General features: G+C 59.1%; 1 protein-coding gene across 1 annotated transcript; it reads right to left on the minus strand.

Annotated features, from left to right (window-relative positions):
* Nucleotides 1-552: 552 nt before the first annotated feature.
* Nucleotides 553-22,402, minus strand: NFU1 (NFU1 iron-sulfur cluster scaffold). The gene is made up of 8 exons (XM_054175083.1): nucleotides 22,338-22,402; nucleotides 20,596-20,702; nucleotides 18,800-18,935; nucleotides 15,603-15,669; nucleotides 14,683-14,797; nucleotides 12,759-12,822; nucleotides 1,666-1,840; nucleotides 553-618 (listed from the first exon to the last, which is right to left on the minus strand). Exons 1-8 carry the CDS (start codon nucleotides 22,379-22,381, stop codon nucleotides 571-573), a joined length of 756 nt encoding a protein of 251 aa, XP_054031058.1. The 5' UTR covers nucleotides 22,382-22,402; the 3' UTR covers nucleotides 553-570.
* Nucleotides 22,403-24,013: the final 1,611 nt, after the last annotated feature.

Below are 24,013 nucleotides of genomic sequence, written 5' to 3' on the forward strand. Positions count from 1 at the left end.
CTTGATGTCCCCTCCCTGGAGGTGTTCAGGGCCAGGCTGGATGAGGCTTTGAGCAGGCTGGGCTGGTGGGAGGGGTCCCTGCCCCTGGCAGGGGGTTGGCAGCTGGATGAGCTTCAAGATCCCTTCCAACCCAAGCCATCCTCTGAATCTATGACTATGAACACTCCTGAACTCCCCTGCTGCAGAGAAGGGCACAGGGTTCTGCCAGCCCCCAAAGGAGCTGTGGGGGGCACCAAGCCCTGACCATTTCTAGAGCACAGAAACAAGCTGAGGAGGTTTTTTTGCTTCCCTTTTTCATCTCTGAAAGAACAGCAGAGAGCCCAACCCCCACCTCAGAGCCCTCCAGTTCTTCCCTCAGCCCCAGCCCAAAGCAGAGCACAAGGATCCTGCTCTGCATGAAGGGCATTTAATAAATTAGTGAACAGCCTGCTGGGAGATGCTGGCAGGGTTCAGCTATGGCTCTGCAAAGAAGAGGCCAACCTGGCTGGCTCTTCAGCACACAGCTGGGTGAGCTGCACCAAGAGGCACACCAAGGGGCACACCAAGAGGGACACCACAGGCTCCTTTGGCTCAGGTTGGGTTTGCTTCCTTCTCCACATCGTCGTCGTCGTCAACAACCTGAAAGCAAACCCAGAAGCAGTTGAGGTCCCAAAGCAAACTCAGCCCCCCCCAGACTGCAGAGAGTCACAGGACCATGGAACTGCTGGGCTTGGAAGAGAGCTTGGAGATCATCCAGCCCAACCACTCACCCAGAGCTCACAATCCACTGCCACTGAAGCATGGCCCTCAGCACCACACCCATGCAGCTTCTAACCCCCTCCAGGGCTGGGCACTGCACCACCTGCCTGAGCAGCCTGTGCCAGGCTTTGACAACCCTTGCTGGGAAGAAATTGTTCCTCATGTCCAACCTAAACCTCCCCTGGGGCAACCTGAGGCTGTTTCCTCTTGTGCTGGCACTTGTTCCTTGAGAAGAGCCCACCCCCCCTGGCTCCAGCCTCCTCTCAGGGAGCTGCAGAGAGCAATGAGCTCTCCCTCAGCCTCCTCTGCTCCAGGCTGAACACCCCCAGCTCCCTCAGCTGCTCCTCCCCAGCCCTGTTCATTCCACCCAATCCCCTGCAGTGCCAGGCTGAGGGACAATGGCTTTGAGCTGGGAGAGGGGAGACTGAGACTGGAGATGAGGAAGAACTTCTTGAGAGTGAGGGTGGGGAGAGCCTGGCACAGGCTGCCCAGGGAGGCTGTGGCTGCCTCCTGCCTGGAGGTGTTCCAGGCCAGGCTGGCTGAGGCCTTGAGCAGCCTGGGCTGGTGGAGGTGTCCCTGCCCATGGCAGGGGGCTGGCAGTGGATGAGCTTTGAGGTCTCTTCCAGCCCAACCCATTCCATGGATCTATGAATCCCCTCCCTGGCAGCACAGGCTGAGGATTATCAGCACCTCTGCCCCTGAGGCTCACTGCTGCTTCCAGTGCAGCTAAGCACCCACCAGGACCCCAGGCCCTGCTCTGCAGAGCTGCCTCCCAGCCTGGCAGTGCCCAGCATGGTTTGCTGCCTGGGGCTGGCAGAGCTTGGCAGAGTTCTGGGCCTTTATCTCCTGCTGCTCCATCCCCCTGTGCTCCATTCAAACTGCCAGCCTGTGCCTGCTGGGAAGGAGCACCAGCAAACAGCAACTCACCTGCTCCACACCTTCCACCTCAGGGATGTAGAACTGCAGCATGTTCTGGATGCCATTCTTCAGGGTGATGATGGAGCTGGGGCAGCTGGTGCAGGAGCCCTGCAGCTTCAGCTGCACAATGCCATCCTCAAAGCCCTTGTAAATAACATCTCCACCATCCTCTTGCACTGTTGGCCTGGTGGGAACATGGCACTCAGTGTGAGCCCAGAGGAAGTGGCAGAGAGCTCCCAGCAGAAAGCTTCAGCAAAGCTCAACACACCCAGGGAGCTGCCAGGGGCAGGAACCAAAGCTCTTTCTCTTCACCTTGCCTGGGCCACATTTCAACAGCTTTGTTTACCACAGCCAGAGAACCCCAGAGTGAAGGCACCTCTGGAGCTCCCCCAGCCCAAGCCCTGCTCCAGCAGGGCTCCCACAGCAGCTTGCCCAGGGGCACAGTGCCCAGGGGGGTTGGAAGCTCTCCAGAGGAGACTCCACAACCTCTCTGGGCAGCCTGCTCCAGGCCTCCAGCACCCTCACACCAAACTACTTTCTCCTCCTCTCCAGATGGCATCTCCTGGCTGCCAATCTGTACCCCTTGCCCCTTGGCCTGGCCCTGGGCACCACTCAGCAGAACCTGGCTCCAGCCTCTTGCCCCCCACAGCTCCTTCAGCTCTTGCTGAGCATTGCTCAGCTGCCCTCTGGGGCTGCTCTTCTGCAGGCTCTCAGCCCCAGGGCTCTCAGCCTTTGCTGCTGCCAGAGCTGCTCCAGGCCCCTCAGCAGCTTCCCAGCCTGCCCTGGACTCTCCCCAGCAGATTTTTGTTTCTCTTGAACTGGGGAGTCCAGGACTGGACCCAGGACTCCAGGCAGGAGACAGAGGGGCAGGAGAGCCTCCCTTGCCCTGCTGCCCACACTCTCCTCCATGCCCCCCAGGACACCACTGAGGCCTTCTTGGCCCCCAGGGCACACTGCTGGCTCCTGGGCACCTTCTTGTCCCCCAGCCCTCCCAGCTCCTTCTCCTGGAGCTGCTTCCCAGCAGGTTCCCCCTCAGCTGTGCTGCTGCAGGAGGTTGTTGCTCCCCAGAGGCAGGACCCTGCCCTTGCCCTGCTTGAACCTCCTGAGGTTCCTCTCCCCCAGCTCTGCAGCCTGCCCAGGGGCTCCCCAACCTTTCTGCTCACACTGCCAGTTGCTCTTCTCCCACAGGCCCTAAGCAGTCCTCATGTGCAATTCCTGCAGCAGCTCAGGGGGCAGGCACTGAAACTCTGAGGGAAAGGAGAAGCAGCTCAGAGCAAAGCTTGCTGCAGCCTCCAGACAGCCCCTGAGGCCTGCTCCAGGTGTGAGGATGACTGTCAGCCCCCAGAGCTGTGTCCTGCCATGCACCTGGCAGGGGCAGTCAGAGGTCCCAAACAGAGCTCACAGAGGTGCAGAGGGCAAGAGCTGAATCCTGCTGCAGGGTGAAGCCAGCAGGATCTGCTCAGATCCCAGCCCAGTGCTCTGTTTGCCTGCACAAATGCCTGGCAGTGCCTCCCTGTCCCCATAGCAACATTTCCCAGCTCAAACCATCAGGTTGCTCCAACAGAAGCTCTTTATACTCACTTCAGAGTAACCCTTTCAGAGCCACCAGAGCACCACCTCTGCCTCTGGCCCACTGCAAACCAGCTCCCTTCCACAAAGGCCTCAGAATGCCCTTTCTCCCCTGTGACATTCTCTGTAGCACACTGCAGGCCCCTCCAGAGCTTCATTGCCTCCACCCTGCCCCTCCTGCCAGATTCTCTGCACCTATTTTCCCAGCAGACAATCAGAGCTCTGTCTGTGCCACTGCTTCACACAGAGCTTCTGTGCCTGCCCTGCCCTCAGATGAAGGCACAGAGCCACCACTGATCACATCCTCAGCAACAGCTCCCTGGTCAGCCAGGGGGTGCAGGGGGAAGGAAGGGAAAGGAAAGGAAAGGAAAGGGTGGGAGAAGCAGGAGTTTGAGCAGAAATACTGTGCCAGGAGAGGAGCCTGGGGAATGAAGGGCAGAGCAGAGCCTGAATGACCACAGACCCAGCAAGGGCCTCCTGAATGTCTCCTTCTGTCCTGGCTCTGTGCAACAGTGCCCTTGGGTTAGGTGTGCCAAAGCTCAGCAGATTGGGGAAGCAGAGAATGGGTTGGAAAAGCCTCTGAGAGCAACCCAAGCATGGGCACCAAGCCATGCCCCCAGCTGCCACGGCCACAGGCTTCTGGAACACCTCCAGGCACACCTCCAGGACTCCACCACCTCCCTGGGCAGCCTGGGCCAGGCCCTGAGCACTCCTGCAGCAAAGCAATTGTTCCTCCTCTCCAACCTGAGTCTCCCCTGGCACAGTTCTAGGCCATTGCCTCTCTTTCTGTCACCTGAGACTGGGGAGCAGAGCCCAGCCCCCACCTGGCTCCAGCCTCCCCTCAGGAGCTGCAGAGAGCAATGAGCTCTCCCTCAGCCTCCTCTTTGCCAGCCTCACCCCCCCCAGCTCCCTCAGCTGCTCCTCCCCAGCTCTGTTGCCCTTCTCTGGCCCTGCCCCAGCCCTCAAAGTCCTTCTGGGAGTGAGGGGCCCAGAACTGACCCCAGGACTTGAGGTATGCTGGGGGAAAGTGTTCCAGCTCCCTGCTGCTTTCCTCCCTCCTTCCTCTGAGGGGAGTGAAGCTCTGCCATGAGTCAGCTGTGAGGTAACCCAAGGGGGATTTTAAATAGCACTTCTAAAATGCAGCACCTAACAATAAACACACCCCCCCACCCCCAAGTTCAGCATCACAGCTGGAAAAATCAAACTGCCCTCCAGGATTCTGAGCACCAAGGCAAGGCTCTGGGCCCTGTGAGCTGGGGAAGATGCCAGCAGCAGCCAGCACAGCTCCAGGCACACGTCAGATGCTTTCCCCCCCTTGCACCTCAAATGTCAAGTTGCTTAGCCCTCTGACTTCACCTTGCAAGGCAATTAAAGAGCTCAAAAATAAACCTCAGGTGAACATGAGCTCAGCCACCCCTGAGGCCTCACCAGCTCCCACCAGTTTCTAAAGTTAAGCTGTGCCAAAAGAGCAACAAAGCTGCAACAGGAGGGAGGGACAACATCCACCAAGGGCCATGGAGGGAGGGAAGCCCCTGGGAAAAGCTCCTGTCCCGAGAGCACAGAGAGCTGGGGACACTCTGAAGGGAAGGAGGAGTACAGGTAACAGGGAGGAGAAGCTCCTGCCAGAGCCAAGCAGTAGGCTGCAGTTTAAAAGCAGGCAGGTCACTCCCAGCAGCCCTCTCTGAACACACCCTGGAGGGCAAGGCCCTGCTCTGCTGTCAGCAGCAGGACTCAGCCTACAGCCACAGAGCTGGCAGGGCTGGAAGGGACCTCAAGGCTCAGCCAGTCCCAACCCCCTGCCATGGGCAGGGACACCTCACACCACAGCAGGTTGCTCACAGCCACCTCCAGCCTGGCTGCAAACACCTCCAGGGATGAGGCTTCCACCACCTCCCTGGGCAGCCTGTGCCAGGCTCTCACCACCCTCATGGGGAAGAACTTCTTCCTAACACCCAATCTGAATCTCCCCACTTCCAGTTTTGCTCCATCCCCCCCAGTCCTATCACTCCCTGACACCCTCAAAAGTCCCTCCCCAGCTTTCCTGCAGCCCCCTGCAGACACTGAAGGCCACCAGAAGGTCTCCTGGGAGCCTTCTCCTCTCCAGCCTGCACAGCCCCAACTCCCTCAGTCTGTCCTCACAGCAGAGCAGCTCCAGCCCTCTGCTCCTCCTCCTGGCCCTGCTCTGGACACCTTCCAGTACCTCCAGAGCCTTCCTGGCACAGAGGCTCCAGAACTGGCCCCAGAGCTCCAGCTGTGGTCTCAGCAGAGTGGAGCAGAGGGGCAGAATCCCCTCCCTGGCCCTGCTGGCCACACTTCTCCTGCTGCAGCCCAGGCTCTGCTTGGCTCTCTGGGCTGCAAGTGCTGACTGCTGGCTCCTGTTGAGCTTCTCCTCCCCCAGCACCCCCAAGGCCTTTTCTCCAGGGCTGCTCTCCAGCCAGTCCCTGCCCAGCCTGGATCAGTGCTTGGGATTGCCCTGACCCAGCTGCAGGACCTTGCCCTTGGTCTTGTTGAACCTCATGAGGCTGTCACGGGCCCAGCTCTGCAGCCTGTCCAGGTCCTTCTGAAATAGGACTCTTCCAGAGGGAAATCAGGCAGAAAGTGTCCTGTCAGAGCAGAGAGCTCTCCCAGCTCAGGCAGAAAGTGTCCTGTCAGAGCAGAGCTCTCCCAGCTCAGGCAGAAAGTGTCCTGTCAGAGCAGAGCTCTCCCAGCTCAGGGCAGAAAGTGTCCTGTCAGAGCAGAGAGCTCTCCCAGCTCAGGCAGAAAGTGTCCTGTCAGAGCAGAGCTCTCCCAGCTCAGGCAGAAAGTGTCCTGCCAGAGCAGAGAGCTCTCCCAGCCCTGGCAGAAAATGTCCTGTCAGAGCAGAGAGCTCTCCCAGCCCTGGCAGAAAGTGTCCTGTCAGAGCAGAGAGCTCTCCGAGCTCAGGCAGAAAGTGTCCTGTCAGAGCAGAGAGCTCTCCCAGCTCAGGCAGAAAGTGTCCTGTCAGAGCAGAGAGCTCTCCCAGCTCAGGGCAGAAAGTGTCCTGTCAGAGCAGAGCTCTCCCAGCTCAGGCAGAAAGTGTCCTGTCAGAGCAGAGAGCTCTCCCAGCTCAGGGCAGAAAGTGTCCTGTCAGAGCAGAGAGCTCTCCGAGCTCAGGCAGAAAGTGTCCTGTCAGAGCAGAGAGCTCTCCCAGCTCAGGCAGAAAGTGTCCTGTCAGAGCAGAGCTCTCCCAGCTCAGGCAGAAAGTGTCCTGTCAGAGCAGAGAGCTCTCCCAGCTCAGGGCAGAAAGTGTCCTGTCAGAGCAGAGAGCTCTCCCAGCTCAGGGCAGAAAGTGTCCTGTCAGAGCAGAGCTCTCCCAGCCCTGGCAGAAAGTGTCCTGTCAGAGCAGAGAGCTCTCCCAGCCCAGGCAGAAAGTGTCCTGTCAGAGCAGAGAGCTCTCCCAGCTCAGGGCAGAAAGTGTCCTGTCAGAGCAGAGAGCTCTCCCAGCCCTGGCAGAAAGTGTCCTGTCAGAGCAGAGAGCTCTCCCAGCCCAGGCAGAAAGTGTCCTGTCAGAGCAGAGAGCTCTCCCAGCCCTGGCAGAAAGTGTCCTGTCAGAGCAGAGAGCTCTCCCAGCCCAGGCAGAAAGTGTCCTGTCAGAGCAGAGAGCTCTCCCAGCTCAGGCAGAAAGTGTCCTGTCAGAGCAGAGAGCTCTCCCAGCTCAGGCAGAAAGTGTCCTGTCAGAGCAGAGCTCTCCCAGCTCAGGGCAGAAAGTGTCCTGTCAGAGCAGAGAGCTCTCCCAGCCCTGGCAGAAAGTGTCCTGTCAGAGCAGAGAGCTCTCCCAGCTCAGGCAGAAAGTGTCCTGTCAGAGCAGAGAGCTCTCCCAGCCCAGGCAGAAAGTGTCCTGTCAGAGCAGAGCTCTCCCAGCTCAGGGCAGAAAGTGTCCTGTCAGAGCAGAGCTCTCCCAGCCCTGGCAGAAAGTGTCCTGTCAGAGCAGAGAGCTCTCCCAGCTCAGGGCAGAAAGTGTCCTGTCAGAGCAGAGCTCTCCCAGCTCAGGGCAGAAAGTGTCCTGTCAGAGCAGAGAGCTCTCCCAGCTCAGGGCAGAAAGTGTCCTGTCAGAGCAGAGCTCTCCCAGCTCAGGGCAGAAAGTGTCCTGTCAGAGCAGAGCTCTCCCAGCTCAGGGCAGAAAGTGTCCTGTCAGAGCAGAGAGCTCTCCCAGCTCAGGGCAGAAAGTGTCCTGTCAGAGCAGAGCTCTCCCAGCCCTGGCAGAAAGTGTCCTGTCAGAGCAGAGCTCTCCCAGCTCAGGCAGAAAGTGTCCTGTCAGAGCAGAGCTCTCCCAGCTCAGGCAGAAAGTGTCCTGTCAGAGCAGAGCTCTCCCAGCTCAGGCAGAAAGTGTCCTGTCAGAGCAGAGCTCTCCCAGCCCTGGCAGAAAGTGTCCTGTCAGAGCAGAGAGCTCTCCCAGCTCAGGGCAGAAAGTGTCCTGTCAGAGCAGAGAGCTCTCCCAGCCCTGGCAGAAAGTGTCCTGTCAGAGCAGAGAGCTCTCCCAGCCCAGGCAGAAAGTGTCCTGTCAGAGCAGAGCTCTCCCAGCCCTGGCAGAAAGTGTCCTGTCAGAGCAGAGAGCTCTCCCAGCTCAGGCAGAAAGTGTCCTGTCAGAGCAGAGAGCTCTCCCAGCTCAGGGCAGAAAGTGTCCTGTCAGAGCAGAGCTCTCCCAGCTCAGGCAGAAAGTGTCCTGTCAGAGCAGAGCTCTCCCAGCTCAGGGCAGAAAGTGTCCTGTCAGAGCAGAGCTCTCCCAGCCCTGGCAGAAAGTGTCCTGTCAGAGCAGAGCTCTCCCAGCTCAGGGCAGAAAGTGTCCTGTCAGAGCAGAGAGCTCTCCCAGCTCAGGGCAGAAAGTGTCCTGTCAGAGCAGAGCTCTCCCAGCTCAGGGCAGAAAGTGTCCTGTCAGAGCAGAGCTCTCCCAGCCCTGGCAGAAAGTGTCCTGTCAGAGCAGAGCTCTCCCAGCTCAGGGCAGAAAGTGTCCTGTCAGAGCAGAGAGCTCTCCCAGCTCAGGCAGAAAGTGTCCTGTCAGAGCAGAGCTCTCCCAGCCCTGGCAGAAAGTGTCCTGTCAGAGCAGAGAGCTCTCCCAGCCCAGGGCAGAAAGTGTCCTGTCAGAGCAGAGAGCTCTCCCAGCTCAGGGCAGAAAGTGTCCTGTCAGAGCAGAGCTCTCCCAGCTCAGGGCAGAAAGTGTCCTGTCAGAGCAGAGCTCTCCCAGCTCAGGGCAGAAAGTGTCCTGTCAGAGCAGAGAGCTCTCCCAGCTCAGGCAGAAAGTGTCCTGTCAGAGCAGAGAGCTCTCCCAGCCCAGGCAGAAAGTGTCCTGTCAGAGCAGAGCTCTCCCAGCTCAGGCAGAAAGTGTCCTGTCAGAGCAGAGAGCTCTCCCAGCCCAGGCAGAAAGTGTCCTGTCAGAGCAGAGAGCTCTCCCAGCTCAGGCAGAAAGTGTCCTGTCAGAGCAGAGAGCTCTCCCAGCTCAGGCAGAAAGTGTCCTGTCAGAGCAGAGAGCTCTCCCAGCTCAGGCAGAAAGTGTCCTGTCAGAGCAGAGAGCTCTCCCAGCCCTGGCAGAAAGTGTCCTGTCAGAGCAGAGCTCTCCCAGCCCTGGCAGAAAGTGTCCTGTCAGAGCAGAGAGCTCTCCCAGCTCAGGGCAGAAAGTGTCCTGTCAGAGCAGAGCTCTCCCAGCTCAGGGCAGAAAGTGTCCTGTCAGAGCAGAGCTCTCCCAGCTCAGGCAGAAAGTGTCCTGTCAGAGCAGAGCTCTCCCAGCTCAGGGCAGAAAGTGTCCTGTCAGAGCAGAGAGCTCTCCCAGCTCAGGCAGAAAGTGTCCTGTCAGAGCAGAGAGCTCTCCCAGCTCAGGCAGAAAGTGTCCTGTCAGAGCAGAGAGCTCTCCCAGCTCAGGGCAGAAAGTGTCCTGTCAGAGCAGAGAGCTCTCCCAGCTCAGGCAGAAAGTGTCCTGTCAGAGCAGAGCTCTCCCAGCTCATGGCAGAAAGTGTCCTGTCAGAGCAGAGAGCTCTCCCAGCTCAGGGCAGAAAGTGTCCTGTCAGAGCAGAGAGCTCTCCCAGCTCAGGCAGAAAGTGTCCTGTCAGAGCAGAGAGCTCTCCCAGCCCAGGGCAGAAAGTGTCCTGTCAGAGCAGAGAGCTCTCCCAGCTCAGGGCAGAAAGTGTCCTGTCAGAGCAGAGAGCTCTCCCAGCTCAGGGCAGAAAGTGTCCTGTCAGAGCAGAGAGCTCTCCCAGCTCAGGGCAGAAAGTGTCCTGTCAGAGCAGAGAGCTCTCCCAGCTCAGGCAGAAAGTGTCCTGTCAGAGCAGAGCTCTCCCAGCTCAGGGCAGAAAGTGTCCTGTCAGAGCAGAGAGCTCTCCCAGCTCAGGCAGAAAGTGTCCTGTCAGAGCAGAGCTCTCCCAGCTCAGGCAGAAAGTGTCCTGTCAGAGCAGAGCTCTCCCAGCTCAGGGCAGAAAGTGTCCTGTCAGAGCAGAGCTCTCCCAGCTCAGGGCAGAAAGTGTCCTGTCAGAGCAGAGCTCTCCCAGCTCAGGGCAGAAAGTGTCCTGTCAGAGCAGAGAGCTCTCCCAGCTCAGGGCAGAAAGTGTCCTGTCAGAGCAGAGCTCTCCCAGCTCAGGGCAGAAAGTGTCCTGTCAGAGCAGAGAGCTCTCCCAGCCCTGGCAGAAAGTGTCCTGTCAGAGCAGAGAGCTCTCCCAGCTCAGGCAGAAAGTGTCCTGTCAGAGCAGAGCTCTCCCAGATCAGGGCAGAAAGTGTCCTGTCAGAGCAGAGAGCTCTCCCAGCTCAGGGCAGAAAGTGTCCTGTCAGAGCAGAGCTCTCCCAGCTCAGGCAGAAAGTGTCCTGTCAGAGCAGAGAGCTCTCCCAGCTCAGGCAGAAAGTGTCCTGTCAGAGCAGAGAGCTCTCCCAGCTCAGGGCAGAAAGTGTCCTGTCAGAGCAGAGAGCTCTCCCAGCTCAGGGCAGAAAGTGTCCTGTCAGAGCAGAGAGCTCTCCCAGCTCAGGGCAGAAAGTGTCCTGTCAGAGCAGAGCTCTCCCAGCTCAGGGCAGAAAGTGTCCTGTCAGAGCAGACAGCTCTCCCAGCTCAGGCAGAAAGTGTCCTGTCAGAGCAGAGCTCTCCCAGCCCTGGCAGAAAGTGTCCTGTCAGAGCAGAGAGCTCTCCCAGCTCAGGGCAGAAAGTGTCCTGTCAGAGCAGAGCTCTCCCAGCCCTGGCAGAAAGTGTCCTGTCAGAGCAGAGAGCTCTCCCAGCTCAGGCAGAAAGTGTCCTGTCAGAGCAGAGAGCTCTCCCAGCCCAGGCAGAAAGTGTCCTGTCAGAGCAGAGCTCTCCCAGCTCAGGCAGAAAGTGTCCTGTCAGAGCAGAGAGCTCTCCCAGCCCAGGCAGAAAGTGTCCTGTCAGAGCAGAGCTCTCCCAGCTCAGGGCAGAAAGTGTCCTGTCAGAGCAGAGAGCTCTCCCAGCTCAGGGCAGAAAGTGTCCTGTCAGAGCAGAGCTCTCCCAGCTCAGGCAGAAAGTGTCCTGTCAGAGCAGAGAGCTCTCCCAGCCCAGGCAGAAAGTGTCCTGTCAGAGCAGAGCTCTCCCAGCTCAGGCAGAAAGTGTCCTGTCAGAGCAGAGAGCTCTCCCAGCCCAGGCAGAAAGTGTCCTGTCAGAGCAGAGCTCTCCCAGCTCAGGCAGAAAGTGTCCTGTCAGAGCAGAGCTCTCCCAGCTCAGGGCAGAAAGTGTCCTGTCAGAGCAGAGCTCTCCCAGCTCAGGGCAGAAAGTGTCCTGTCAGAGCAGAGCTCTCCCAGCTCAGGGCAGAAAGTGTCCTGTCAGAGCAGAGAGCTCTCCCAGCTCAGGGCAGAAAGTGTCCTGTCAGAGCAGAGAGCTCTCCCAGCTCAGGCAGAAAGTGTCCTGTCAGAGCAGAGAGCTCTCCCAGCCCAGGCAGAAAGTGTCCTGTCAGAGCAGAGCTCTCCCAGCTCAGGCAGAAAGTGTCCTGTCAGAGCAGAGAGCTCTCCCAGCCCAGGCAGAAAGTGTCCTGTCAGAGCAGAGAGCTCTCCCAGCCCAGGCAGAAAGTGTCCTGTCAGAGCAGAGAGCTCTCCCAGCCCAGGCAGAAAGTGTCCTGTCAGAGCAGAGCTCTCCCAGCTCAGGCAGAAAGTGTCCTGTCAGAGCAGAGAGCTCTCCCAGCCCAGGCAGAAAGTGTCCTGTCAGAGCAGAGCTCTCCCAGCTCAGGCAGAAAGTGTCCTGTCAGAGCAGAGCTCTCCCAGCTCAGGGCAGAAAGTGTCCTGTCAGAGCAGAGCTCTCCCAGCTCAGGGCAGAAAGTGTCCTGTCAGAGCAGAGCTCTCCCAGCTCAGGGCAGAAAGTGTCCTGTCAGAGCAGAGAGCTCTCCCAGCTCAGGGCAGAAAGTGTCCTGTCAGAGCAGAGAGCTCTCCCAGCTCAGGCAGAAAGTGTCCTGTCAGAGCAGAGAGCTCTCCGAGCTCAGGCAGAAAGTGTCCTGTCAGAGCAGAGAGCTCTCCGAGCTCAGGCAGAAAGTGTCCTGTCAGAGCAGAGCTCTCCCAGCTCAGGCAGAAAGTGTCCTGTCAGAGCAGAGAGCTCTCCCAGCTCAGGCAGAAAGTGTCCTGTCAGAGCAGAGCTCTCCCAGCTCAGGCAGAAAGTGTCCTGTCAGAGCAGAGCTCTCCCAGCTCAGGCAGAAAGTGTCCTGTCAGAGCAGAGAGCTCTCCCAGCTCAGGGCAGAAAGTGTCCTGTCAGAGCAGAGAGCTCTCCGAGCTCAGGCAGAAAGTGTCCTGTCAGAGCAGAGAGCTCTCCGAGCTCAGGCAGAAAGTGTCCTGTCAGAGCAGAGCTCTCCCAGCTCAGGCAGAAAGTGTCCTGTCAGAGCAGAGCTCTCCCAGCCCAGGGCAGAAAGTGTCCTGTCAGAGCAGAGAGCTCTCCCAGCTCAGGCAGAAAGTGTCCTGTCAGAGCAGAGCTCTCCCAGCTCAGGCAGAAAGTGTCCTGTCAGAGCAGAGCTCTCCCAGCCCAGGGCAGAAAGTGTCCTGTCAGAGCAGAGCTCTCCCAGCTCAGGCAGAAAGTGTCCTGTCAGAGCAGAGCTCTCCCAGCTCAGGCAGAAAGTGTCCTGTCAGAGCAGAGAGCTCTCCCAGCTCAGGCAGAAAGTGTCCTGTCAGAGCAGAGAGCTCTCCCAGCTCAGGGCAGAAAGTGTCCTGTCAGAGCAGAGCTCTCCCAGCTCAGGCAGAAAGTGTCCTGTCAGAGCAGAGAGCTCTCCCAGCCCTGGCAGAAAGTGTCCTGTCAGAGCAGAGAGCTCTCCCAGCTCAGGGCAGAAAGTGTCCTGTCAGAGCAGAGCTCTCCCAGCTCAGGCAGAAAGTGTCCTGTCAGAGCAGAGAGCTCTCCCAGCTCATGGCAGAAAGTGTCCTGTCAGAGCAGAGCTCTCCCAGCTCAGGGCAGAAAGTGTCCTGTCAGAGCAGAGAGCTCTCCCAGCTCAGGGCAGCTTCACATCCTGACCCCAGCCCAGATCTGAGCCCTGCCATCAGACACAGCCCAAGGGAATCTCCCTGCTCCCTTAGCAAAGCCAAGCCCTGCTCACCTCCCCTGACAGCAGCCTCCCCCAGCTTACCTGATCCTTGTATCCAGCAGCTCTTTAATCATCAGCACAACTTCATCATCTTCTTCTGAGGCAGCTGGGGGAAAGGAGAGATGTCTCAGGGAGGCCCTGGAGAGAACTCCAGCAGCAGCACTGCCACTGGGGATGCAGAGGGGCAGAGGGCAAGAGCACAGCTGCACTGCTGAGCTGACTGCACCCAAAAGGCAGGAGCCTTCACCTGAGTAAGGAACTCCTCCTGCTTTCTCCCTCTTCACCTCCCAGGATTTCACCACCAAAGGCAAGTTCTGGTTCAGAGTTCCCCACAAGAAAAGGCCTTAACAGACTGCAGCAGTGTCACCTCTAAAGGAAGAGACAACTGACACCCAGCAAGGCTGCAGGGTCACAGAATCAGAGGGGCTCAGACTGGAGGGACCTCAGAGCTCATCTCCTCCAACCCCCTGCCATGGGCAGGGACAGCTCTCAGCTACACTCAGCTGCTCAAGGCCTCATCCAGCCTGGCCTTCAACACCCCCAGGCAGGAGGCAGCCACAGCCTCCCTGGGCAGCCTGGGCCAGGCTCTCACCACCCTCACACTGAAGAACTTCTTCCTCAGCTCCACTCTAACCCTGCTCTGCCTCAGCTTCAAACCATTCCCTGGGCCTGGCTCTAGACACCCTCAGGAGAAGTCTCTCTGCAGCCTTCCTGCAGGATCCCTTCAGGTCCTAGCAGGCAGCTCTAAGGTCCCCCTGGAGCCTTCTCCTCTGCAGGCTGCACAGCCCCAGCTCCCTCAGCCTGTGCTCCCAGCAGAGCTGCTCCAGCCCTTGGAGCATCTTTGTGGCATCCTCTGGCCTCACTCCACAGCTCTGTGTCCTTCTCCTGCTGGGGACAGCAGAACTGAAGGCAGGATTGGAGGTGAGGTCTGAGCAGAGCAGAGCCCAGGGGCAGAATCCCCTCTGCTGCCCTGCTGCCCACCTTGCTCTGGCTGCAGCCCAGCACCCAGCTGCCTTTGGGCTGCAGGAGGCACTGCTGGCTCCTGGGGAGCTGCTCAGCACCCAGCACCCCCAAGGCTCTTTCTTCAGGGCTGCTCTCAACCCACTCTGCCCCCAGCCTGCAGCTGTGCCTGGGGTTGGCCCAACCCAGCTGCAGGACCTTGCACTGTGACTCTGAAGGGAAGTTTTAGCAACCCAGAACAGTCCTCAGGAGCAGGATTCTGCCCTTGCCTGGGCTCAGCAGCTCTGGAAGCCTTCCCAGGCTCAGTGCTAATCTGCCAGAAGCATTTTTCCACTCAAGTAAGGCCTGTCTTAATATTGACATGAACCCCAGACCTAGCAGAGCAGAGAGGAAGGGACCAGCCACAGCCCTCCTTAAAACACTGACAAACTTGTTTTGAGTCAGGAAGTGGCACATGAGGGGGAAAAAAACAAACCCAAAGGCACAAGGGAGCCCTTCAGGGAGTGTGAGTCAGCCTCAGGGGCAGCCATGGAGCTTGGGAGGCAAACAGAACCATGGAATGTGTTGGAAGGGAGCTCAAAGCTCATCCAGTTCCAGCCCCCTGCCATGGGCAGGGACACCTCCCACCAGCCCAGCCCAGGCCTCATCCAGCCTGGCCTGGAACACCTCCAAAAGGACATGCAGCACCTCAGAGCCTTCTGAACACAGCCTCAGCACTGCCAGAAGTGTTTCCCACACAGAGCACAGCAGCACCTGGGCTTCCCTGCCAAGACACAGAGCTCAGCTCAGCTCCTCACAGCACAGCAGATGGGAAGCAGGCTGTGGGTGATCCTTCAGCCAGGGCAGCTCTGCTCCTGCTGGGCCACACAGGTCCTGCAGGCTCTGCTGAGCTGAGCAGCTCCCAAATTCTCTTGCATGCTTTCCTGAGGGGCAAGTGGAGGCTCTGCTGCAAGTCACTAACTAAAGCCAAAGGCAGACACTGGCCTCCTCCTGGGGTTTGATTTACCTGTGTCTGTCCTGGGTGCCTCCTCAGTAAGTATGGGCAAGCCAGAAGCAAAGAAATCCATTATAGTGGCATAAATATCTGGCTTCAGCAAGTTCCAGTCCAGGTCTTCACTCTCCTGTGAGGCTCAGAAGAGAAAAAAAACCACAAACCAAACCCAAAGAATAAAGCCAGGAGCTCTGCATCCCAGCCCCAGCCGTAATGTGACACTGAGACTCTTCTGATGCTGAGAACTCCCTCCTGGGCTCCCAGGTTTGACACACAGAGTGCAATTCACAGCTGGATCTGATCCCATGGCTCAAGAAGCCCAGGCTGCCCAAGGGAGTCCTGCAAGCCTCTAACCCCAGCAGAAAGGTTTCCTTGTCTGCAAGCCAAGGGCCACCAAAACATTAGCTAAGGAGAGGTGAAAGCCTCACAAATCCATCAGCTCCCTGCTGTTGCTACCAAGCTCTCCCCCAGCCTCAGGGTGGTTTCCTTCCAAGCCAGATCACCCCTGAGGGGACTGCCCTGAGCTCTTCCCCCAGCCAGAGCCAGCTGCAGGCTGCTGCCCCAGCCCTTATCTCTGCTGCCAGCTGCTCCACACCCTGGGCACACAGAGCCCAGCCTGCCACACAGCCTCAGCTGGAGGCACCTCCGAGCCCATCCTCTCCCACTCCCAGAGTCAGCTTCCAGGCTGGCTGCACAGGGCCTCATCCAGCACAGTGCTGAGCAGCAACAAAGAATCTGCAGCTGCCCTGGGCAGCCTCTTCCAGTGCTGCTCCACACTCTGGCAGCCACTTTCTCCCCTGTATCGAAGGCAATCTCCTCTATGCCACTGAGCTGCTCTGCCCCTTCCACAGCCAGGAGCGTGCCTGAACCTTCTCCCAGCAGAGAGCTGACCCTCAGCTCCTCCACCAGTCCCTCTGGCTCTCAGTTCTGCTCACCTTGGTGATGGTGATGAAGTCTGGTCCAAAGAAGACACTTTTGACTCCTTCAATTCTGAAGAGCTGTCTGCCAGAAACACAAAAGCAAAGCATGCAGCCCAGCTCCCCCAGGGCCATTTGCTGCCTCCCTGGAAGAGAGCTCCAGAACACACTCCCAGAGAAGAATGAGCACAGAGCAACAGCTGTCAGGAGAAACCTGGAGTTACCTCACCCCCAGCTTAGCAAGGGGCAGGGAGACCCTGCTGTGAGGCAGCAAAACTGAACACAGCCTACAGGACTCCTTCACCAGGAAAGTTTCTCTCTCCTCAGTTCTATGAAGACAGCTGAGAGCTGGGGCTGTTCAGCCTGGAGAAGAGAAGGCTCCAAGGGGACCTCAGAGCAGCCTTCCAGTACCTGAAGGGGCTCCTGGAGAGCTGGGGAGGGACTTTGGACATAGGCTGGGAGTGCCAGGAGCAGGGCTGATGGCTTCAAACTGGAAGAAGCTGGACTGAGACTGGAGAGCAGGAGGAAACTCTTCCACATGAGGGTGGGAAGAGCCTGGCACAGGCTGCCCAGAGAAGCTGTGGAGACTCCAAGCCTGGAGGTGTTGAAGGCCAGGCTGGATGAGGCCCTGAGCAAGCTGTGCTGGTGGGAGGTGTCCCTGCCCATGGCAGGGGCTTGGAACTGGATTATCTTTAAGGTCCCTTCTAACCCAAACCATTCAATAATTCAGCCCAGGGAGGGGGCATCCAGCTGGGGCTACTCCAGGCTCTCCCCACCCTCACTCTCAACAATTTCTTCTTCCTCTCCAGTCTCAGTCTCCCCTCTCCCAGCTCAAAGCCATTGTCCCTCAGCCTGTCACTCCCAGCCCTTGTCCAAAGTCCCTCCCCAGCTCTCCTGGAGCCCCTTCAGGTACTGCAAGGCTGCTCTGAGCTCTCCCTGGAGCCTTCTCTTCTCCAGGCTGCACAGCCCCAACCCTCCCAGCCTGGCCCCACAGGGGAGGTTCTGCAGCCTCTGATCACCTTGGTGGCTTCCTCTGGAGCCTCTCCAGCAGCTCCAGGTGTCTCTTGTGTGGAGGGTCCCACAGCTAGACACAGCCCTGCAGGTGAGGACTGTCCCTCTTGAACCTGGCTGCTGGCTGTGCCATGCTCAGGCTGCCCAGTGCAGGAACAGGACAACCAAAAGCCACTTCCTGACACCTCTCTTCATTCTGCATCCTGAAGCACCGTGGCACAGTCAGATCCTACAGCTTCAGCCCTCTGCTGATGTGTTTGGATGGCCTCAACCACCTTTCACTTTGTATTTATTGCTTTATGCTTGGCCTGCACAGATCCTGTTTGCTCTCAGACAGCTCTGCAAGAGGCCTCTGCAAACGTCAGAGCTGCCTGCCTGGAAACTCTGCAGCTCCTGCACACAAACAGCTGCTAGAGCTGCATCTCCTTGTGCCAACACAGAGTCCAGAGAAGCACAGAATGGGTTGGGTTGGAGAGGTTTCAGCCTGGAGAGAAGGCTCCAGGGAGACCTCAGAGCAGCCTTCCAGCACCTGAAGGGCTGCAGGAGAGCTGGGGAGGGACTTTGGGCAAGGGCTGGGAGTGCCAGGCTGAGGGACAATGGCTTTGAGTTGGGAGAGGGGAGACTGAGACTGGAGGCAGAAATTGTTGAGAGTGAGGGTGGGGAGAGCCTGGCACAGGCTGCCCAGGGAGGCTGTGGCTACCTGCTCTCTGGAGGTGCTCCAGGCCAGGCTGGATGAGGCCTTGAGCAGGCTGTGCTGGTGGGAGGTGTCCCTGCCCATGGCAGGGGCTTGGAGCTGAGTGACCTTGAGGGTCCCTTCCAACCCAGCCCATTCCATGACTCTGTGACTGTTAGCCCCAAATTCACATCCTGGTACTGGAACTCCAGGGCCTGCTACAGATCAGGCCCAAAGGAGCAGGTCAGACCTGGGCTGCCTTTGATTGAAACTTCATCAAAGTTCCAACCAGGCCAAGTGCCAGGGCCAGCACCTGGGGCACAACCACCCCAAGCAGTGCTGCAGGCCTGGGGCAGTGTAGCTGGAAGCTGCTGGCAGGAAGGGACCTGGGGGTGCTGATGGACAAGCAGCTGAATGGGATCCAGCAGGGCCCAGAGGGGCAAGAAAGCCAAAGGCCTCCTGGCTGGGATCAGCAATGCTGTGCCCAGCAGCAGCAGGGAGGGCACTGGCCCCTGGCACTCAGCTCTGGAGTGCTGTGCCCAGTTGTGGGCAGCTCAGTCCAAGAGAGATGTGGAGGTGCTGGAGCCAGGGCAGGGCAGGGCAAGGAAGCTGGGAAGGGCCTGGAGAAGAAATCTGATGAGGAGAGACTGAAGGAGCTGGGGATGGTTAGAGTGAAACAGAGGAGGCTGAGGGCAGACCTCATGGCTGTCCACAACTACCTGAGAGGAGGCTGTGGAGAGGTTGGTGCTGGGCTCTGCTCAGGTCATTAGTGACAGAACAAGAGGGAATGGCCTCAAGCTGCCACTGGGAAGCTTTGGACTGGACAGTAAGGAAAAGAGTGGTCAGGGATGGGCACAGGCTGCCCAGGGAGGTGGTGGAGTCCCCAGGCCTGGCTGTGTTTAAGGTGGTTTGGATGTGGTGCTTGGGGATCTGGTTTGGGGGTGACCCTTGCAGAGCAGGGTTCTGGGCTGGACTTGGTGACCCTGAGGCTCTTCTCCAGCCTGGATGTTTCTGTGGTTCTGTGATGGAAAATTCCACTGTAGTCCAGGTTAGGAGCAACACCCCCAGAGCAAGCAGAGCACTGCAGTTACTTCCTAACTGTTGGGTTTCTTTGCTTCCTTCTGCCAACTCTTTCCCAGCTCTGGGAAGCTGCCTGATTTCCAAGCAGCTCTTTGCATGAGGAGTGGCCTGATGGGAAAGGTCCTGCAAAACCATGGCCAGGAGTCTTGCTGGTGATGCAGCAACTGTTCAAGAGCACTGACTTACAGCACCACCCAGCTCAGCTTCATGAACCAAACCAAGGCCCTTTCTGCCAGGACCCAGCCCCAGGGGGTACTGACACACACCACAACAACTGCAGGGACAACAACCTCCCCAGCTTTCCTTTTATGCACCAGCAAAATGCCTTTAACACCTTCAAAGCCAACCAGGGAGGAAGGGAATGAGCTGAAGCTGTCCTCAGAAGTATCAGTTGTAGACACAGAGCCCACCCTGAGCCCCTCCTCCCCAGAAATGCTCCAGTCTTTAGTACCTTGCTAAAGGTGAGCAGAAGGCTGCAGCTGGTGTGGCAAATTCCATGGTCCTGGACTCCAGCACTTCCTTCCCTGGGATAAACTTCAGGCTGTTTGGATTTGGTGTGTCCTGGGTTTGGATAAACATGCTTCTGACTGGGAGCAAAAGGAAGAGCAACAGTGAGAACAAACCTAAAGAGCTCAAAGGGAGTCAAGGATGGGGATGACTGCAGCAGCCAGGGTGGTGAGAGTGCTGCAGCAGTGACATCTCCAACCAGAATGTGATGGGCTCCATGCAGCCTCCATGCTGCCAGGATTGATAAGCACAAGAATGGCATCACCCAGGGCACAAAATCAGACCTGAAACCTTGTCCTTGCTGCTTCTATTTACTTAAAACCACCCTGCTGCAGCTGCATCAAACTGCCAGAGCCAGCACCACCCTCAGCTCCTCCTGAAGGCCTAGGCACAACCTCCCCTTCTCTGAGGTTCAATTCTTTACTGCTGTGCTAGGATGAGGGGCAAGGAATTGAAGCTTGAGGAGGGCAGATTGAGACTGGAGATGAGGAAGAAATTCTTGCCAGTGAGGGTGGGGAGACACTGGCACAGGTTGCCCAGGGAGACTGTGGAGACCCCAAGCCTGGAGGTGTTCAAGGCCAGGCTGGATGAGGCCCTGAGCAACCTGTGCTGGCAGGAGGTGTCCCTGCCCTTCCTCATCTCCGGTCTCCCCAGCTCACAGCCCTTGTCCCTTCTCCTGGCACTCCCAGCCCTTGTCACAAGGCCCTCCCCAGCTGGGCCAACCTGTCCCAGAGCCTCCCCAGCCTCACTGGATTTTTGGTTCACTCTTTCTGCCCCAGCACTGGAGAGCTGCAGAAGGCCTCATGCAGGCAGGTGCCAGAGCCTCAAGGGTTTGCTGTGCTGCAGGTTTCACACATTTGGTTTCCCCCTTTCTTTTCTGAGCACAAAGGCCTCCCAGCAGCAGGGCAGACAGCTCAGAGCTAACCACTGCTGCCCCAGGGAGCAGCAAGTTGCAGGTGGCAGCTGCAGAAGTCATGAAAGCACCACACAGGGACATGTGCTCAGGAGGAGAAGAAACCAAACTGAGAATATTGCAGGTCTAAGAATGCAGAGCCACAGCTTGCACTGGGCTGCAAGGGACCCTCCAAGGGCATCCTCCCCAGCCCCTGCACTCAGCAGGGACAGCTCCAGCTGGAGCAGGCTGCCCAGGGACACAGCCAGGCTGAGCTTGAATGGCTGCAGGGATGGAGCCTCAGCCCTGGGCAGCCTGTGCCAGTGTCTCCCCAGCCTCCCTGTGCAGAGCTTCTGCTGATGTCCAACCCAACTCTGCCCTGCTCCAGTTCCAAACCACTGTCCCTGGGCCTATCCCCACAGCCCCTTCTGAACAGTCCCTGCCCAGCCTCCCTGTAGGTCCCCTTCCTGTCCAGGATGCAAGGCTTGGCTTTCCTCCTGGCCAGGCTCTCTGGATGGCCAACAACTGCACCTCACAGAGCTCAGCAGCTGAGGCAGCACAGAGGGCAAGGAAAAGCCTTTCACAATGGCCACACTGACACCAAGACTGAGACCAAAATCAGAAGCCCAGCTAAGCCCAACCAACACTGTGCCCTAACAAAGCCCCTTGTAAGCCTTGGCAGCTGAGTGCCCCAGCCAGCCCATGGATAACCAAGCAGCTGTGAGCTGCCCACATCCCCTCCCCACGCTCCCCTAGCAGCTCATGCAGAGCCCCCCCAGGCAGAGGCTCCAGTGAACAGGAGACACAGAATCTCACCACACACACAGGGGTTCTTGAGCAGCATTTACCTGCACTCTGCCACCCTGCAGGAGAAGGAAATGCTTTCTTCTGCACAAGGTGGTGGAAGGCCTCCTGAGCTCTCCAGCTGTGATCTTTCAGTGCCACATGACAGAACCTACAGAGGAATCATTTTGCCACCAATGTCACACAGACCAACTTTGCCCTGCCCCACAGCAAGGGTCTCCTGTGCTTCCTGCAGCCCCACAGCTCAGCAAGACACTCACCTGCAGTGGGGCAGCCATGCAGGCTGGGACACTGTCACAGAATCACAGAATGGTCAGGGCTGGAAGGGACCCCAAGGCTCAGCCAGTTCCACCCCCCTGCCATGGCCAGGGACACCTCACACCTCAGCAGGTTGCTCACAGCCACATCCAGCCTGGCTGCAAACACATCCAGCCTGGCATGAGGCTTCCACCACTTCCCTGGGCAACCTGTGCCAGGCTCTCACCACCCTCATGGGGAACAACTTCTTCCTGACATCCAATCTGAATCTGCCCAGCTGGGCTCTCTGCTATGGTGCAGGGCAAGCAGGGAAACCAAATAAATGACATCTGCAGGGCTGCTGCCAAGGGCAGAGGCTGAGGTCCCATCAGAACACAGGCACCACACCTAGGAGTGGAGCTCCTGCTATGAGCAAGGGAAGTGTGAGCACAGAAAAGCTCTAAGTCATAGACCCACGGAACAGCTCAGGCTGGAAGTGACCTGAGAGATCATCTATCCAACCCCCTGCCACGGGCAGGAAGCCTCTCAGCCAGCCCAGGTTGCTCAGGGCCCCATCCAGCCTCGCCTTGAACATCTCCAGGGATGGAGCACAGGGTGTTAGGGGTCGGAAGGGACCTCAGGACATCATCGAGTCCGAGCCCCTGCCAGAGCAGGGCCACAGAATCCAGCACAGGAACACAGCCAGACAGGGCTGGAAAGGCTCCGGAGAAGGAGACTGCACAACCTCCCTGGGCAGCCTGCTCCAGGGCTCCGTGTGCCAGCGCACGGGGGCCGTGGGGGAGGTCAGTTACCCACTGTGGTGGCCTCGCTAGCAGACACAGAGCCCACGGTGGGCTGCGGGGAAGGTCTGCAGGCACAGCCGCGGGGCTCAGCCTGCGCTGCGCTCCGCCTCGCTCCAGCAGCGCCGGAGGAGGACCTCCCGCGGCCGAACCTGGAGCACAGGCGTCGGGGAGTGAGCTGCTCACGTCATGACCCTGCGCACACCGAGGGGACTGTGCCGCTGGCTCCCTGCTGCTGAGCGCAGGGACCCCGCGCAGGGACCCCGCGCAGGGACCCCGCGCAGGGACCCCGCGCAGGGACCCCGCGCAGGGACCTGCTCACGGGGCGCGCAGGGACCCCGCGCAGGGACCCCGCGCAGGGACCTGCTCACGGGGCGCGCAGGGACCCCCGCGCAGGGACCCCTCGCAGGGCGGCCCTGGGTGCTGCGGGCTCCTTCCCGGCCGTGACTCACAGCCAGGGGCCCTGAGCACTGCGGGTGGGCACCGGTCGCCGCCTCGCCCTTGGAATGGGCTCGGGGGAAGCAGCAGCCTCTCGCCGCCCGGCTGGAACGAGGAGGAGGAGGAGGAAGTAACTTCACGGCCAGCGCCCTGCCGCTGCCGGGACGGGAAGGGGAAGGGCGAGGAGAGTCCGGCGCGGGCCGGCAGGTCGCTCCCCGCTGCCTTGCGGGGAAAAGGCGAGAGGAGAGCCGGCCTAGGGAGAAGCGGGGCCCAGGGAGAAGCGGGGCCGAGGGAGCCCCGCGGTCACCTACCGGCCGCCCAGCGCTGCCGCCGCGCCGAGCCACCGCGCAGCCATCTTGGCGCTCCCCGCCGAGCCGCCCCGAGCCCCGCTGCGCTGCCCCCTGGCGGCCACGGGCGGGAGAGGCACAGCGCGGCCGGGCCTCTGGCAGCGCTGGGCACCGAGGTCGCCGAGAGCCAGCAGCGGAGCCTGCGGCCGCGGCCAGCGAGCTCCGGGAGGGCACCGAGGGGAAGGCTCCTGCAAGGGCTCCCGGCAGCCTGCTCCTCTCCAGGCTGAACAGCCACAACTCTCCCAGCCTGGCCCCACAGGGGAGGTTCTGCAGCCTCTGATCATCCTCATGGCCTCCTCTGGAGCCTCTCCAGCAGCTCCAGGTCCTTCCTGTGCTGGGGGCCCAGAGCTGGAGGCAGTGCTGCAGGTGGGGGCTGAGCAGAGCAGAGCAGAGGGGCAGAATCCCCTCCCTGTGCTGCTGCTCTCCCTGCAGCTCAGCACTCAGCTGGCTCTGGGCTGCCAGGGGCCAGTGCTGGCTCCTCAATTCAAGACAGACATTGAGACTCTTGAAGGTGTCCAGAGAAGGGCAGCGAGGATGAGGAGGGCTCTGGAGCACAGCCCTGGGAGGAGAGGCTGAGGGAGCTGGGGTTGCTTAGCCTGCAGAAGAGGAGGCTCAGGGGAGACCTTCTTGCTCTGTACAACTCCCTGAAGGGAGGTTGCAGCCAGGTGGGGGTTGGTCTCTTCTCCCAGGCCCCCAGCACCGGAACAAGAGGACACAGTCTCAAGCTGTGCCAGGGGAGGTTTAGGCTGGAGGTGAGGAGAAAGTTCTTCACAGAGGAATTTGCCACTGGGATGTGCTGCCCAGGGAGGTGGTGGAGTCCCCATCCCTGGAGGTGTTTAGGAAAAGGCTTGGATGTGGCCTTTGGAGCCATGGTTTAGTTGTCAGGAGGTGTTAGGTGATGGGTTGGACTTGATGATCTCTGAGGTCTTTTTCAACCTGGTTGATTCTGTGGCTCCTGGGGAGTTTGTCACCAACTGACACCCCCAAGGCCCTTCTCAGTTTGGCTTTCCAAATGCCTGGTAAAGCAGCGGGGACAGACCCAGCTCAGCACAACTCCTTGGAAGCTGAGTTCATCCACCCAGCAGAGCTCCTGTGGCTGTGGAGGGCAGAAGGCAGAGGCAGCAGAGCAGGGCTGTGGTAACCAGGTACAGCTTTAATGCAACGTACAGAAGTTTACAGCTGGGAGGACAGCGACGCCGCAGAGCACATCCGGAGTGCAGAGCTCAGCTCCACCTGCTCTGCAGGGCAGAGCAGCTTCCAGGTCCACCAGGAATGTCCTGCTCGTGGGACACAAGTCACAGATTGTTTGTCACAGTGAGTGGAGGTCTCCACACAGACACACTGGGGGGGTTCCATCGGTGCTGGACCCAGCTTGCAGCGATGCTACACCAGCTGCATCCCGCTGCAGAGCTCCCAGCCCTCAGCATCCCTGCAGACATCCTCTCTCCCTCAGGGGCAGGGGGGTGAGGGAACATGAACCATCACCATCCCTCCAACTTCACAGGCAAGTACTCCCAGGTGTGTGTGAGGGTGCTCACCCTGCCTGCAATGGGCACTGCAGGCTGTGGCTTATGCTTACCAATAGTGACACAGCTGCTGAGGGTGCAGGAATGGCTCTGAGGCCTGAACATGATTCTGAG

The sequence above is a fragment of the Dryobates pubescens genome, chromosome 31 (genome assembly GCF_014839835.1).
Source record: "Dryobates pubescens isolate bDryPub1 chromosome 31, bDryPub1.pri, whole genome shotgun sequence".
NCBI classification, from domain to species: Eukaryota; Metazoa; Chordata; class Aves; order Piciformes; family Picidae; genus Dryobates; species Dryobates pubescens.